The sequence below is a fragment of the Saimiri boliviensis genome, chromosome 9 (assembly GCF_048565385.1).
Source record: "Saimiri boliviensis isolate mSaiBol1 chromosome 9, mSaiBol1.pri, whole genome shotgun sequence".
Lineage (NCBI taxonomy): Eukaryota > Metazoa > Chordata > Mammalia > Primates > Cebidae > Saimiri > Saimiri boliviensis.
This window is the reverse complement of record NC_133457.1, coordinates 102,131,638-102,149,208: the sequence shown is the minus strand read 5'-3', so window position 1 is coordinate 102,149,208 and position 17,571 is coordinate 102,131,638. Positions and strand designations below refer to the sequence as shown.

Below are 17,571 nucleotides of genomic sequence, written 5' to 3'. Positions count from 1 at the left end.
TATACCTTTGTTTCTCCAATTCAAACTTTCATGGAAATGTCTAGGTTCACAGGCTGCAGTTTGCCCAAAGGCAGAGAACGTGTTAGTGTAAATCTGGGCGCTACAGACTGAAGCCTCCTTATCTGGAGCTCTCTTTCCCACGTCAACACTGCTGCTCACACACAGCATCACAAGACTCAAAAGGATTTTTAAAAATCCTTTTAGGACATGTCCTTTGCCAAAGATGGCATAAATAGGTGCTAAACATTATCATCCTACTTTTCCAGTTTTCTCCCATTTCCATTTAGAGAAGCTATTGGTGCTACAAACATAAGATTTCTGGACAAGAATTACTCATCATTTCCCCCACAGGGCTCCTCCTTCCCTGAGCTATTTCCATTATGAACACTTCCACTGACCCATCTTCCAGGTACAAGGCCTTGGAATCCACTAGAATCTATTCCAAGGTCCCAATTTCTAGCAGATTCCATACCTCTAAAGGAAGCCTTACATACTCCCTCTCTGCTCCTTCCCCTACACAGCCTCTTATCAGCAATCTGCCCTTTGTCACAGCTGGTTGAGACCAGTTATTTTCCTGTTATTTTAAATTGCTACTTATTTTAATATAATAACTTTATTATTTACCACTGTCTCCCTGCCTCTAGTTGCTCCTTTCCCAAGTCAGACTATATAATTATCCTTCAGTATCCATGGGGATTGGTTCCAGGACCCTTACAGATACCAAAATCTGAGGATACTCAAGATTCTGGTATAAAATCACATAGTATTTGCATATAACTTAACACACATATCCTCCCATATACTTTATGTCTAGATTAGTTACAGTACCTAATACAATGTACATGACATGTAAATACTTGTCACACTGTTTCATTTTTAAAATGTGTATTTTTCACCCCAAATATTTTCAACATGCAGCTGGTTGCATTTGTAGATGTGGTATCTGTGAATATGGAAGACTGGCTGTATTCCATTATTAAATTAATATTCCTAAAGTTGAGTGCTCACTCCATCATGTCCCTATTCAAAAACCTTCAGGGGCTTCTAATGAGTTTATAGACTCCTCCTAAGTTCAAAGCCTAGTGACAGTAACGGTCTCCAACGCCCAAGGCACTTGGGCCTCTCTTAAAGCTCCTGGCCTTGCTACTTTGTATGGCCACTGGCAAATCTTCTTCTCTGACAAGAACCCACAGTGTCTTATTCCTCTATATCCCTACAGTACCTAGGAAAGGGCTGACAGATTGGAGTTTGAAACCGCTTGAAGGGAGGAGTCACCAAGCTTGGAAAATGCTAGTGCGGGGTCAGAAATGACTATCACTGCTCCAAAGTCAGCAGTTATGGTGCCCAGTATTGACGGTCTAGTCAGACAGCCATTAAACATAACCTGGGATTTCCAGGTTTCCTTTTCAGAAGCTGTACATTTTTAAAAATTAAAATTATTTTAAAAACTAGAATATCTGTCAGTACCATTTCTGCATCTGAATTTAAGGTAAGCCTTCCACTATCAATTCAGCTTCTACCATGGTATATATTTACACTCCCTTTTTAACTCACTCGACCACTCTGTTTACAGGCAGGACAAACTGTGGGGGTAGCCAAAGTCCCTCTGTCCTCATACTGAGCACCTTTGATTCCATCCTCCAACTTGTCCCTGTGTCTCCAGGGGGACTTGTACTCAGCTAACCTTAAGTAATCCTCGTTACCTAAGAGTTGATAGCATGCCTCTTACAACCTGATTGTGGGAGAATTTCAGACACTATGGCAGACTGTGAAACTAACCTTAAGGCAAAACGCTGGCCTGCAGGCTCCCAAATCACATTATAATATTTAGCCATCTAGCATAAAGCTGGATCTCCTAGACGATCCACTTGAAATTTTCTGTGATTAAAAAAAAAAAACAAAACCACCCTGTGGCTCGTCAGAGTGCAGTGGTGTTTACAACTAATTGATCACAATCAGTTACAGATTTCTTTGTTCCTTCTCTACTCCCACTGCTTCATTTGACTAGTTAACAACAACAAAAACACACTTACAGGTTTTATGTAACTTTTATAATGAAAAAATGATCAGGAAATATCATTTGCATCAGCTTCCTCATTCTTTGTTCCGTCCCTGCATAATAAAGGCCATTTTAATAAAGCACATTCAATTTTACTTATGGAAAGAAAAGAACACGCCACACATAAGGGTCCAATGCTTGAGGCCCAGTTCTACAAGCTGTCTACCCTTATCATCTCACTGAACTGAGCAGCCAAATCCAAGCATAGACCCAGGGAAGTTGTGTCTAGAGCTCATACTCTTAGCTACCATGTTCTCTAGCCTCGCTCAAAGTCTGGACTGAAAATATTAAAAACCTCTCCTTACTTTTGCTACCAGTTCATATACAGAAACTCAGCATATTAGATACTAAGAACTGGCAGGGGCAAATCAGACTTGTATCATCGCCCCACTGATAACATCTAACCTGCATTATCTCAAGTAATCCTCATCACAACCCTATAAGGTATCATCATTAATAGCCATATTGTACAGTGAGAATCTGAGCTTCAGAGAGATCAAATGCCATGGCCAAGGTCACAGAGCTTTAGAAATGACAGCTAGGATCCATACTGTGGAAGTCTGAATAGCTAAAGTATATTAAGATCCAGGAAAGCTGGGTAACCAACTCACAAATTCCTAACAAAATTCAAGTCCACTGAATCCATGTACTTTCAGGCAATAAAACAGTGTGAAGAATATCGTCTTTAAAGTCATACAGACCTGGGAATTCGCCACTTACCAATTGTATCTCTCTGGACGAAACTACTACACCTTTTTGAGCCAGTATCCTCATCTAAAGTATGAAAATAATACCAAATTCATAGAGTAGTTATAAGGATCTAAAAAAAATTAACATGAAAAGCAGCCAGCAGAGAGGCTGGTACATAATGAATGCTCAATAAATGCTAGTCCCTTTGTATCTACTCTCTCTTTCTAAATCCGTCAACTATATACTACATGAGTCACATGTGGCCCAAACAAAAAAGTGCCATTCAGTCAAGCAACAGCTTGAGTATTCTCGAGTACCTTTCTCCTTTTCTTTTTAAATTTTGTTTTTAACTGACACATAATTGTGTATATTTACAGGGTAATGATGTTTCAAGAGACACCTTGAGAAGACAGGTGTATAAACTTAATACCCAGTTCTAAAACAGAATTCCTAAGGTCATGCATTCTCCAATGTTGTAAGAACTGTGAAAGTTCCATAGAAAAATTTTTATTTCAGAGGTAAACTCTATGAAGTTGCCAGAAAACAAAGAATCACCCATGAATCAAAGCTGGTATATAAAAGAACTACTCAAATTAGGAGATAAACGGCTAGAGAACTCATCAATATTTGAAAGGACTGTGGTAAAATATGCTGATTACTCAGGTCCAGATAAGACAGTGAAGACAGAGAGAGTAAGCTGGGACTAACACACATGTTGAAATCTTTTGATGTGTGTTTTCATCTTTACAGAATAGAGAAAGAGAAATTATCTTCAGATCAGCATTATCCTCTACCTAGAGGAAACTGCCTCGATTACTGTTAATGTCTGTCTAGGCTCAAAAACAAATTAGAAACCCAACGAAGCTATTTCCAGTACTATCACTGCCACAAATTCCACACATTTCCAGGGTGCAGAAGTATTCCTCACGCTTTTCTCCCGCTTTCCTGTAGCATCTAGCATAGATGTTTACTCAATGTGTCTAGCAAACGTACGTTAAATTGAAATTCAACATTAGTTTCAAGCATCCTCTTCCAAGGCTCTCTTACTTGCCCAAAAGTGTTTTTAAAAATCAGCACTGTTTACCAATGAACTCTAAGGCAAGTAAAGAACGCTGAATAATTCCCCAAAGCTATACTGAAGACCTCCAAAGGACACAATACAAACACTAGAATTCAGAGTAGGAAACATCGTGCTTTTCAGAAGCTACCTACCACCTGAGTGATCCTAAAATTATCTTCTAGCAACACCAAGTAAAACAACAATGACGTGCAGTCTGAAAGCATTTATGTCATTCACAGAAAGCCTCTCACCTTTGTTTTCACAGGAAAGTTACTCACTGTAAAATGCAAATAATTTCAGACCCGGAAAGGATCATGAAAGGTACACAATAAAGGGTTGCTCAATGAAGGATACTGTCACGCATGCTATTCGTGACTAGGTTCTACAGCAGATGCATGTACAAAGTAAGAGAACAAGGAGGGAATGACCACATGAGCCCAGACGAGCCAGGGAAGACATCAGAGTGAGAGGAGGACTCTTGGAGAATGAGTTCACCACAGTGAAAGCAAGAAGGACATCAGGTAGAGGTAACAGTAGATGCAAAGGAAGCAGTGCCAACAGAGCATCCAGAGGGGAAACTGTCAGCAATTCAGTTCAGCCAAAGAATACTGTAAGTGAGGAAGTAGCAGAAGAATCGGGAAGAGCAGGCTAGTTCAGATAGAAAAGGTCTTCAATACTATCAGTACTTGGACTTGATCCTCCAGGCAATGAGTATGTATGCAGGCAGACAAGATCTATAGCGTAGAAACATGTCATGCCAACTAGAATTAAACTACAACTAACCAGAAGCCAAGTAACTAAACAACAGTTGATCTTACTCTTTAAAAAATAACATAAGCTGTTATTAAGGGCTTTGCAAAAATTCATACATACACACACTCTCTCTCACTCTCTCTCTCCGCCTCCCCCGACCCCCCAAGGATATCCTGAGTTCATTAAAAATGAAAATCAATTTTAAGCCGGGCACAGTGGCTCATGCCTGTAATCCAGCACTTTGGGAGGCCAAGGTGGGCAGATCACTTGAGGTCAGGAGTTTGCAATCAGCCAGGCCAACATGGTAAAACCCTGTCTGTACTAAAAATATAAAAATTAGCTGGGCATTGTGGCGGGCATCTGAATCCCAGCTACTCAGGAGGCTGAGGCAGAAGAATGGCTTGAACCCGGGAGGCAGAGCTTGCAGTGAGCTGAGATCATGCCACTGCACTCCAGCTTGGATGACAGGGAGAGACTCTGTCTCACAAACAAACAAACAAACAAAAAACCAATTTTAGACAGACAGCATGCTGACAATCATAAGGATATGTTTCAAAAGCACATATACATTTAATCAAACCAAGTTCTTTAAAAGCTAAGAAACTTATCCAAGGTCCTATTGTAGTTAATGGCAGAGCAAGGACAAAATCGTAGTCCAGGGTACTTCCTAGTTCACCACAACTCTCAACAACTTTGCTGTTCCTTTCCTTGTGCAAGGAAAGTCTCTGAAATTCAGAAGCAAGCCAAGGAGAATGGAGAGCAAAAGTCAGGGTGTGAGAGGATGAACAGCATGAATACTAGAACCAGGCTTACACGCTGTGAGCACTACATAAATTCTCACCATCATTCATGATCATCTCTCTCTGAAGAATCATAAAATCGCTGGTGGTTCACAGCAAACCCCACTGCAGCTTTTCATATTTGATTCGAAAGTAGGCAAAGACCAAGAGCTGTAAACATGTGGTGATGTTTCTACCTTTGGGGGGAGGGCTCTTGGAGTCCTCCATAGACAGCTTCAGCTGCTGTATGAACTCGCCGCCATACACACTTCGTTCTTGCCAGATGTTCAGCAATCTTTCTAAAGGTTTTTTACAGCCTTCATCTGCCTCTCTGCCCAGAAAAGATGAAAAGATATATATAAGCTTAAGATTTTTTTTGTTTTTAATTAGGACAGACCTACTTAAAAAAAAAAATAAGAAGAAATCAACTGACTAAATGATTTAGACATTTAAAAACAAAATAAGGTACATATTGTAATACTTGGATACCCAAAACTTGACCACAAACTACATTCTTCCGGTGGTGGGAGGGATCATGCCGTAATAGTAATCTATTTCCCCGCTTGAGAAATGGAACAAATAGGATGAGAAGTCAATGGCCAATTTTTACAGACAGAAAATTACCAAAACTCCATCTTATCAATTGTGATAGCTTGTTTTTTAAGAAGACGTTAATTAAAATGTCAGACATTCTGCTGCAAATTAAAGTGGATCAGAACTCTTTTTTTTTTTGAGACAGAGTCTTGCTCTGTGGCCAAGGCTGGAGTGCAATGGTGCGATCTCGGCTCACTGTGACCTCTGCCTTCCGGGTTCAAGTGATTCTCCTGCCTCAGCCTACTGAGTAGGTAGGACTACAGGGGCATGCCACCACACCCAGCTAATTTTTCTATTTTTAGTAGAGACAGGGTTTCATCATGCTAGCCAGGATGGTCTCAATCTCTTGACCTTGTGATCCACCCACCTTGGCCTCCCAAAGTGCTAGGATTACAGGCGTGAGCCACCACGCCTGGCCAGAACTCTTAAAGACAGAAAAATGATTTCTAAAAACCAGATGTTTAAAACAGGAGGTAAATTCACTGCAACTCATCAATTCTAACACAACACCTATACATGTATAAACAATCATATACACATATATGTCAAGATTCGTTTCGGTTCTAACTACTTCATAATTATTTTAATTCTGGGCTAAGTCCATAGTCCATGTTCACACAAAGGTGTCTGATAATCTTAGAACACACTTGAGAATAATGCAGTCCTTCATAATTTATATCAAAGGATAGAAATTAAAAGTTAGAAAATGTTAACTGACATGTTAACTCCCGAAACAGGCTATGAGAGGACTACAGCACTCGCTGAGAACCAACTGCCTACAATAAAATGTCAGACAGCAAGTTGATGAGCAGGGGAAGACTTTCTGAAAGAAAAATGAATTCAGTCACCACCCACTGTATTACCGTGAATTGTTCTGTTTTGTGAGGCGGTTTAAATGGCAACAATCTTATACTGAATGACTTTAAACAAGAAGGGATACATTGACACCTCAGTATCTAAGTTAAATGGCTTTTAGTAGGAACTTCAAGAAGAAACCATACCAAATTCAACTGAGATGGGAACTCTATTCACACCCAACCATGACAACACTTTGGTAAACTCAAGGCGAGCTGAGGTTTCAGCCTAGGTCCGTCAGAAAGTCTTACTTACAAATTACTAGTTGTAAATGTCACTGACTAAAGGACTCAATCAGGGTATATAGAAATGAACTCTTTTTTTGTTAAACTTTTTTAAAGTCAGAAGTGAAGGTTAGGGAAAAAGGAGGGAAAACATTTTTTTTTTTTGAGATGGAGTTTCACTCGTTACCCAGGCTGGAGTGCAATGGCGCGATCTCGGCTCACCGCAACCTCTGCCTCCTGGGTTCAGGCAATTCTCCTGCCTCAGCCTCCTGAGTAGCCTGGATTACAGGCATGCACCACCATGCCCAGCTAATTTTTTAAAGTTTTAGTAGAGCCGGGGTTTCACCATGTTGACCGGGATGGTCTCAATCTCTTGACCTCGTGATCCACCCGCCTCGGCCTCCCAAAGTGCTGGGATTACAGGCTTGAGCCACCGCACCCGGCCCCGGGAAAACATTTCTAATGCTAAGTTTGGAATGGTTAAAAATATGACCCAATTACTTGATATCTGTGATAAAGCACTTCTACTCCACCTTCAAAGTATATCCAAAAACGTTACTTCTCACCTTTTCCACTGCTATCAATCTGGCCCAAGGCACTATCATCTCTCACCTGGATGACTAAAGCAGCCTCATTACTGGTCTCCCCTCTTCCACCCTTGTCTTTCTATAACCTCTCGAGTTTTCAAAGTGTAATTTTAGCTGCTGTGCTAAGGCAGACCACGTCACTCCTTTGTTCAAAACTGCCAACATTTCTTCCCAGTATCCCTCAGAATAAAATTCCTTATAAAGACTCCAAGGCCTTTCCCAAGTTGGCCTGTGATTTCCCTGGCCTCATCTCCTACCCACTCTTCCCCACCCCTGTCCTCCAACCTCCTGCCACAACAGCTACCCTGGCACTGCCTCAGAGCCTTAGCACTTGCAAAGTTTGCTTTGCCTGGAACCCCGTTTCCTCATGCGGCCACACAGCTTCATCCCTCTCCTCCTCCAGGTGCAAGTTTATTCATACCACCTTCAATGTGTCATTCCCTAATCTTCACATTGCAAATGATACTCCCTACCCCTACTTAATTTTTCTCCATACAACTTATCTTCTGGTACACTGTATATTCACTAGTTTACTTTTGGTTTGCACGTTTTCCATTTGAATGTAATTTCCACAGGGGGAGAGATCTGTCTTTTTCTTCCATTGCTATGTGCCCTTGAACAAGCATAGTAAGTATCTGTGAAACTATAATCTTTTTCAAAAAAAAGTATATGGGTTTCAGTAAGCTATATAGTTACTTAACTTTCAACAATCATCTTACTGTATCAAGGTCATGAAGTCAGAAATCAGCTAAGCACACCCCAGCTCCATCAATGAAGGTTTATGGACTACAAAGAAAAATAAGGGCTGGGTCCTGACCTCTAGGGCTCACTCACAACCCCTCAGACCTCTTTAGCCTCCTTTCCCTACCCTACCTGGAACTTCGCATTCCAGCAACACCCAACCATATGTATTTTCTACTCAGAATTTGCTCTCTCATGTGCATGTGCCTCGGTTCATGCTATCCCTTCTCCTTCAAACAGAACTGCCAAAATCGAACAAGGCTAAGAGAAAGAAGAACTCTTGAGTAATTCAGGTAGCTGAAGTAAATGGGGGAATGTGCCAAAACTGCAGAAGAATCTGGAAGGATAGAGTAGAAATCAATTACAGAGGGCCCTCAATGTCATATTAAAGCATGTGACTTGCAGGCAATGGGAGGTCCCTGATGTGATCAAATGTATGGCTTAGAAAAATAAAGTCATTATAACTAATATAACCAAATTGCAACTCATCAGAACTTAGTTAACTAACTGTCTGGTACTTTTAACATAAAATCTGTTCACTGCAGATTCTCTGTTTACCTAAAAGGAGGAGAAACCAATTTCATGAAAACAAATTCTTACCAAGATTTAGTTAAAAAGTGGGTGGGTATCAGAACACACAGCCACCATCGACCATCCCTGGGGATATCTGGGACTCCTTTAAGGCTAAGATTGGTTTTGTGTACAGTTTCAGGAACAGTGAAAAATGATGCTCAAATCTGTTATAACCGCAAAATATTTTCAAAAGGGTTTTACTATTACTAAACAGTACAGGTGTTTCCTTGATCAATGTGGTAAATCAAGGTTTTGCTAGGTAAGTTTCAAAGTTTATAGACAGAATATTCAAGAAATCTTTGTACTGATTAGATTTCGAAGGAAGTAACTCCAGTGAAATGGAAGTCACTTTGGCACCTGGAATCAGACACAACTAAAGCAATAAAGCCGTTTTATAACAGAGCAATATTTTCAGGTTGTACTGACTCCAATCTAAACTGAGCAATCTTTAAGTGGGAAAAAAAGACTAAAAAAATCTTTGCCACCAATCTATGACTAAAGTGGAATATGGCAAATAATTACATACACAACTTAATACTATGTTGAACACTTAGGATTTTAACTGATTAATTACAAATTCAATCACTTCATTTTTCAATACAGATAGCAAAACTGACCTTTAAGAGTAAAAAATGTGTATGATACACACAAACAGAACTGCTGCTTGAAGTGTCAGCTGGACACCTGAAGCCCTGCTAAGCCAGCCTTGGGGACCTTTTTTCCTCTACAGTTGTATGGCACTTTTTTGGTACAATCACAATAATTTGTACACCTCTGTCTTATCCCATGCATAGCAGGTCTATGGTAGATCTACTAAGAGCAGGAATTCTAACTATTCCCTACACTTCCAACAGTACCTCATGTAAAGCTAGTTCAGAAAAGAGTTAACGTAGAAGGCCAGACTGCTACCCTTAGGAAGGTACTTGGCTGGTGTCCGGGAACTTGGGATTTCAGAGTGTCCCTACTATTATTTCCAAATTGATAAGGGTGGTTTACTATGCCTAAATTGTTTGTGCAAGCAATACGGTTCTTAATGAACACCTGCTTTATTTCTGAGAGCCTAGAATTTTGGCAGAGGCTACCTACATGACCTATCTAATAAAAACTCTGGGCATGAAGTCTTTAATGAGCTTTCCTGGTAGATTATACTTCATACACGTCACAACTCAATGCTGGAGGGATTAAGTGTGTGTGTGAGAGAGAGAGAGAGAGAGAGAGAGAGAGAGTGTGTGTGTGTGTGTGTGTGTGTGTGATCGCACGGGGAGAGGACTCAGAAGCTTACACCTAGAGTGCTTCAGTCTGCCGCAGGCACTGCATGCACACCACCCGCTACTGCTGTTGCTTTGGACGCTTTAGCTGTAATGAATCACTGCCATGAGTACAACTACATGATGAGTCCTGTGAGTCCTTCTAGGGAATCACCAAACCTGGGAGTAGTCTTGGGGCCCACAACACCACAATAAGTAAGTATCATGTGTGTTTAACTCCCAAATTTATGTCTCTAGAAGTTAATTCTCTACTGAGCTTTAGACTATTTTATCCACCTGGCTATCTAGCATCACTCCTTGGAATATCTACTAGACGTCTCACTCGTGACCTGGCCAAAACAAAACTCCTGATTTCCTCCATCAAATCTTTACTTCAGTAAAGGGCACCATCAGTCATTCACTTATGTCAAAAACCTAGAAATCATCTTTGATTTCTCTTTTCACTTACTACCAGCTCCCACTCAATGCCTATAAATCTTATCAGTTTTACACTGGGGGGGGACATCCTCCCACAAAGGAAACATTCAATAATGGAAGCTATTAGTATCTTCTCATTGCTTCTGAGTCCTAGCCAATGTCACCTCTAGCCTGTACCACAGCAATATCCTCCAAACTGAGGTCCCTGCCCCTCCCTTGGCCTTTACAATCCATCCTTCTACACTGAGCCATTTTTAAAGAGGGATTTTTAAAAAATGATGTTGGAACCTATCATTCACCTGGTTAAAACTCTTCAATGACATCCCATCAGAAAAAAATCCTAACTCCCAAGTCTTACAGGGTGTACGTGACTGGTGCGTGTCTACCTCTCGGACCCCATCTGGATGCCACTCTTCCCTTTTCACACTATGTTCTAACCACACCAGCCTTCATTCTGCTTCTCTTAGCAGGCCAAGACTATTTCCGCCTTAAGTTTTTCTTAATAGCTGCTCCTGCTTCGCACGATTACCTCAAATGTCATTTCCCTAGAGGCCTTCCTTAACCACACTGCCTGGGAGAGATCCTACTCTAGACCACCACCGCATTTCACTATGCCTGTATTATCCCACTCTGAAAGCATCTTGCTCATTGAACTGTCTTTGCTGCCTTGTTCACTGTCACTCTCTCAGTGTCTGGATCTGTACCTGGTACATAGAAGGCTCTCCAATACATGCTGAATGAAAAATGACATGCACAGCTGTCTCCTCACTGGGAAGAAAACAAGGCACTTGTGTGAAAAACAAGTTTGCAGTCTGGTTAATTAAATTGCTATTCAAATCAAATCTACCCGATGAACTTGGCAGCTTTCTCTGACTTGAGAGGTTTTTTTTTTTTTTTTTTTTTTTGGGGGGGAGATGGAGTTTCGCTCTTGTTACCCAGGCTGGAGTGCAATGGCGCGATCTCGGCTCACCGCAACCTCCGCCTCCTGGGTTCAGGCAATTCTCCTGCCTCAGCCTCCTGAGTAGCTGGGATTACAGGCACACACCACCATGCCCAGCTAATTTTTTGTATTTTTAGTAGAGACGGGGTTTCACCTTGTTGACCAGGATGGTCTCGATCTCTCGACCTTGTGATCCACCCGCCTCGGCCTCCCAAAGTGCTGGGATTACAGGCTTGAGCCACCGCGCCCGGCTGAGAGGTTTTTTTTAATTGTTTGTTTGTTTTGGGGGTGGAGGTAGGGTTTTATCATAAAAATATCCCTCATCAATTTAGTTAATAGTAATGGGTCAACTTTGTTTATCAACTGGCCACAGAAAAAGCATATAGAAAGTATATGCTAATTAGGCTACTCCTACTGAGGACAGGCTGCTTCACAGTTGAAGCAGAGCTGTTGGACTTTCTGTCCTAATAATGGGGTATAAGAAAGGGGCTCGGAAACATGGCTATCCTGAATATAACACCCAAGCAGAACCTTAAAAGAACCAGAAGAATGAAAACAGAAAGGAATTTGGGCTATCGTTTTTATACTGAGAAAGACCAGGTTTATCTTCCTCGCACTGCCACTAAATCTGCCGACACCTAAAACCTAGCTAGTTTTTAAGGTGTTGCCAAGTAAATCCGAATTTTTAACCCTGGAATCACCCACTCCCTTTTCCAACCCTATTTATTTTTTGGTTTCAGGATAGCTAAAGATTATACATTTTTTGTTTGTAATTTAGAGACAGGGTCTTGCTCTGTTGCCAGACCTGGAGTGCAGTGGTATTACAGCTCACTACAGCTTTGAACTCCTGGGCTCAAGCAATGCTCCTGCCTCAGCCTCCCAAGTACCTAGTACTACAGGTGCACACCACCATGCCTAATTTTTAAAAAATTTTTGGTAGACACAGGGATTCACTATGTTGCCCAGGCTGAAATTTTTAAATAAAATTGTGATGTTCACTATCCCTACAAGAAATCATTCCAGCCAACTCCCTAGACCAAATCTCTTCCATAACGAGTTAACATTAATTAACTCATTTAACAAATATTTACCGAACCCCTACTCTGTGTCAGGGCAGACCATAATGTTGCCCAGCTCCTAGGACACCACAGGGAGGCTCTATAAATGGTATTCCTTCAAGCTACATAGCTCAGCAGCTCTGTGCCAGACACTTTCCTAGGTGCCTGGAATATAGGAAATGATCCAATGAGCAAAGACTGTGCAGCAAGCACTGTTCTACATACTTTTAAATATACTACCTTTACCCTCCCAACAACTCTTATAAGTGGTGTCCTCCTCCATTGGCCAGTTAGGAAATTTGGGCTCAAAAAGTTAATTAACACATCCAAGGTCACTCGGATAGTGTCTGAGACAGAGCTACCATCAATTTCTAAGAAACTGTGAATTAAATCTCATGAAAACAAGAAAATATACCTCCTGTTTCAAACAGCTACTCTAGTAGTCTGTTCTAAGCTTACTCTGTTATGAAGATTCAGTATTTTTTTCAAGTTAATAACACATTTTGCTACTTCAATGTCCATGTTGTTCAAAGGTGAGCCACTTATGTAGCTGACTAACAAAACCCATCGTTTTCATCTCTAGAAAGCTAGGTGTCATTTCTTTCTCTTGGACTTCTAATTTCATTCCTTCAAACTTTTCAAATTCTGCAAGGAAAGCAGGACTTCATTTCTCATTTAAGGCCTTTCACTATATTTTTGACCAAATAACAATTTGTTTAACCCGCTAGTCTCCCACTCATGTTTCCCAATTCCTTTTGCAAATATCTGTTTCTATGTTTTCTTATAAACCAAATATTCTAATGAGCAATCCTTTTTCTTTGCTTTTCCTGAGCACCTCATTTGAGCCTACAGAAAGCTTTTGTTTTCACATGAAGTAATTTATAAAACTTGTAATATACGTGTGCCACTCCTCTCTGCCACAAAACACAACAGCATCAAGCTTAATACAATACAGCCAGGGCAAACACCAACTTTCCACACTAATAATTACTATTATTGCAGTTACAGTAATGACTACTATTTTTAGTAAACTAGACATCTAGAAATCCAGGAGGAAGTACAAAAGCAGGCATTTGGCAATTAGTTTCTTGCTATTAAGGTTATGTTACTAAAAGGTTCCCTTACTAGTCGTTTTGTTTTTTGACCATAAGCTAGTAAGACAACTCAACCAAACCAAGGAAAGTATCATAACCAAGAAATAAATTCAAAAAATAAAAATGAATATTATCTAGAGGAAAAAATATGCTAGGCTGAATCTCTTAAATGTATCAGAATGTTTACATGTCTCAAGAGCTCTCGAGGGCTCAACAAAACATAAAACCACAATTTGGCCTCCAGGACTCTCTGTAAAGTAGGAAGTTATCAATTTACAAAGGCTATCACAGAAAAGGAAAGAACTAAAAGGTGCAAAAGGTAATGAATTTTAAAACAAAACCGAAAAAACAGACAACATACCTGGCAACATGAGAAAAAGCATCCACAAGGACAGATTCAAATTCTCTAGTGAATTCAGGTCCTTTTCTTTTACTGTTTTGGATGACATCATTCGCTAAATACAGAAAAGTAAGCTTTCTATTTGATTTGGCTGAAAAAAAGAAAAGAAAATAATTTAACTTACACAAAAGAAATTCTCAATTCATTAATTCTTTTTCCTTGGTCTACTCCTTAAAAAATAAAAAAAATAAAAACAAGAAGTAAAGTATTATCTACAAGTAGATATGTTAAAAAAAAAAAAACAATCTAAGAAATAGGTTTGAGAATACCATTTTGGAAAAAAAAAAGAAAAAGAATGGGCCATGATCATTTCTGTGCTGTTTTAACCAGGGTAATTGATAGTAAAAATGAAGATAATCCAGAGAAAATTCCTAAAGGCTAAGCAGTCAATATTAATGTTAAAACTACTATTACAAAGTGAGCAATTTCTAAATCACTTTTAGTTAACAAATATTCCAGAAAGACCGAGTTGGCCAGGCACAGTGGCTCACACCTGTAATCTCAGTACTTTGGGAGGCCAAGGTCAGTGGATCATTTGAAGTCAGGAGTTTGAGACCAGCCTGGCCAACATGATGATATCCCGCCTCTAGTTAAAAAAAAAAATAGCCAGGCATGGTGGTGGGCACCTGTAGTCCCAGCTACTCGGGAGGCTGAGGCAGGAGAATCACTTGAACCCGGGAGGCGGAAGTTGCAGTGAGTTGCAGTGAGCCGAGATCACACCACTGTACTCCAGCCTCAGTGACAGAGCAAGATTGTCTCAAAAAAAAAAAAAAAAAAGACTGAGTTAGGTTTCAATTTCAAAATAGTTTCTTCTAATTTTGGTCCTCAACTGAGAATTTATCTGATACTCCAATAACCTTAATCAATAATACAGAAGAATCTCTAGGTGTACCAATATATATTATCTCAAAAGTATACATTAACCCTACATTATTGAAAATTTTCACGTGTGAAATTTGGATATGCAAAATTAGGACTTTTACAAAAACCATAACTCTCTCTTATTTATATGAAATGTGGTTATTCCCTATTACTCTATATGGTATCACATATTAAACCATAAAAACCTCATGCAGTATGTCTGAGTTACAGTTGCTTTGGGGAACATTACCGAATTTCCTGGCTTCTATGCACATAATTTCTCAACTATAAAGTTACATCACTACCACTTTTAGTACCAGTTTTCTTCTAAAATAAATAAATCGAAACATAATTAGATGTTTCAAAACACAAAGTTTTCTCCAATGCTAAAGTACCTGAAAACCACAAGCTCTATGTCAACCTTTATACACCTGAGTTACTAGTCCTTGCTCTATCTCTCTCTGAAACCACTTCTGTTTCTTTTGAAATGCACGAAGCATGTATAGGTCTGACACAGCAGGCATAAGATCTGACACTTTAAAATGTAGCTACAGGAGGCTGGGTACAGTGGCTCATGCCTGTAATCCCAGCACTTTGGGAGGCCAAGGTTGGTGGATCACCTGAGGCCAGAAGTTCAACACCAGCCTGGCCAACGCAGTGAAACTTCATCTCTACTAAAAATACAAAAATTAGCAGGGCATGGTGGCAGGTGCCTGTAATCCCAGCTACTCGGCAGGCTGAGGCAGGAGGATTGCTTGAACCCGGGAGGCAGAGGTTGCAGTGAGCCGAGATCATGCCACTGCACTCCAGCCTGGGCAGCAGAGTGAGAATCTATCTTAAAAAAAAAAGAAAAAGAAAAAGAAAAAGAAAAAAAAGTAGCTATAAGAGAATAACCCAACTTAAAAACAAGATTTTAAAAGCACATTATAGTTTAAACTGATGTCTTAAACACTCATAAAATTAAATATGGATACCTTGAATTGTCTTAACCTTCTGGTAATAACCTAGTTTAGACAGCCAACTGATAAGAATACTGGGAACCTGGAGCTTTCTTTAACTCTTCTAATTATTTAAGCAGAACAAAACCGTCAATAGTTACAATACCTACTGCTGCTACAAAGGTATGATATGGCAAAAGGTGCTTTTTTTTTTTTTAAAGCAAACCTTGCTCTGCAAAGTTGATATAAGTGAAACTACCACATAATGCCATGCAAGTTAGCAGATTCAAAAGTAAAACAGAACTTCAACAAAGCAAATTTGATTAAATGGACCTTTAAAATTCCATATACTTTATATTAAAAAACCTAGAATCCATATTGTAAAATGTCAATTTGGACATTCAACACCTGATACACTTTTCAGTATACAAACAAGGTAGCTAAGGGGCTTGAGAGCCAAGGCTTTCACTGTTTACAATGCCAATTACTTTTCAACACCCCAGAACTTAACGATAGGGATTTATTTAGGATAAACTGTATCCCTCCACACCCAACATCCTCAACAGTCAACATAAGCACCTCGTGTCAAGGTGATATGACAAAACTAAAGCTCTTGAGCACACACTGTCACGATACACACAACATGCACACCCTGCCGTTCCAATCCTGGGGGACCACTCACTTGTTCAGATGTCTTTCCCGTATGACAGAAATAGGTCCTTTCACCCACTATGCCCAACTGGTCAAACTAGCGGTTCAGTAAAATTTAAACTACTGGTTAATCAAAAATTTTTACTTTTTTGGCCACTTTTGACATCTAGAGAAAATCTTAAAGTAATTCTGGGATAAAAGCCCCTTTACCTACATTCAGGCCATGATACAAAACAGCATTAAATATAGTCGTTTAGGAGCATTTTACACCAAACTATTCCATAAAGGAGGGGAGACATGCTACTTAGAACAGAGCTCAAATGGGATAAATTAAGAATTATTCCTAGAAAATGGAAAGATAACACATCAAGAATAGAAGTATTTAAGCAAGGAAAAAAAGTTAATTTTTGTAAATCTCAAATATTTGGAAGACAACTCAGAGACAGTCTGTGAACATCTCAGCTAGGGACTAAGACTTCACCCTAGACAGAACCTAAAGGACTCATCAGTCTGAACGTTAGGGCACAGAATCCTTTTCCTTTAGCATGGGGACATTTTCACATTTTCAGTTCATGAAGGAAGCCTGGATATTAGGAATCTAGATCTTGATGCTTGGAAAAGCATCTTTTTTTTTTTTGTTTTGTTTTGTTTTGTTTTTCCTCTGGCTGTTCAGTAAAGTAACCACTAGCCACTTGGTACTGCAACACCCGAACTGTAGCTGGTAAAAACTGGAAACTAAATTTTCAATTGTATCCACTTAAAACTTCCTCAGTCACACATTTTAAGTGCTCCATAGCCACCTATGCCAAGTGGCTACCTTGCTGGATGGCACCGATATAAAACATTGCTATTATCACAGAAAATTGTATTAGATAGCGCTGTTTAGATCCTTCACGCTGTTATCACAGAAAGTTGTACTGGATATTGCTGTTTAGATCCTTTACTCAACCATGAAAATTGTATCAAAGACCATGATTTAATTCCTATTTTTAAACTATATAACAGGCACCATGCTATATCCTATGATGT

General features: G+C 39.7%; 1 protein-coding gene across 4 annotated transcripts in view; it reads right to left on the bottom strand.

Moving 5' to 3' along the window:
- RPRD1B (regulation of nuclear pre-mRNA domain containing 1B) overlaps positions 1-17,571 on the bottom strand; it is a 91,359-nt gene that overhangs the window by 71,160 nt on the left and 2,628 nt on the right. For 3 of the 4 annotated variants that reach the window (XM_074406511.1, XM_074406512.1, XM_003936373.4), the window contains exons 2-3: positions 14,054-14,183; positions 5,539-5,672 (exon numbers count right to left, since the gene is read on the bottom strand). The exons of the other annotated variant lie outside the window; for it this stretch is intronic. In XM_074406511.1, the coding sequence (XP_074262612.1) occupies positions 5,539-5,672; positions 14,054-14,183 (264 nt within the window). The remainder of the gene's footprint in view (positions 1-5,538; positions 5,673-14,053; positions 14,184-17,571) is intronic. 4 annotated transcript variants of the gene reach the window in all.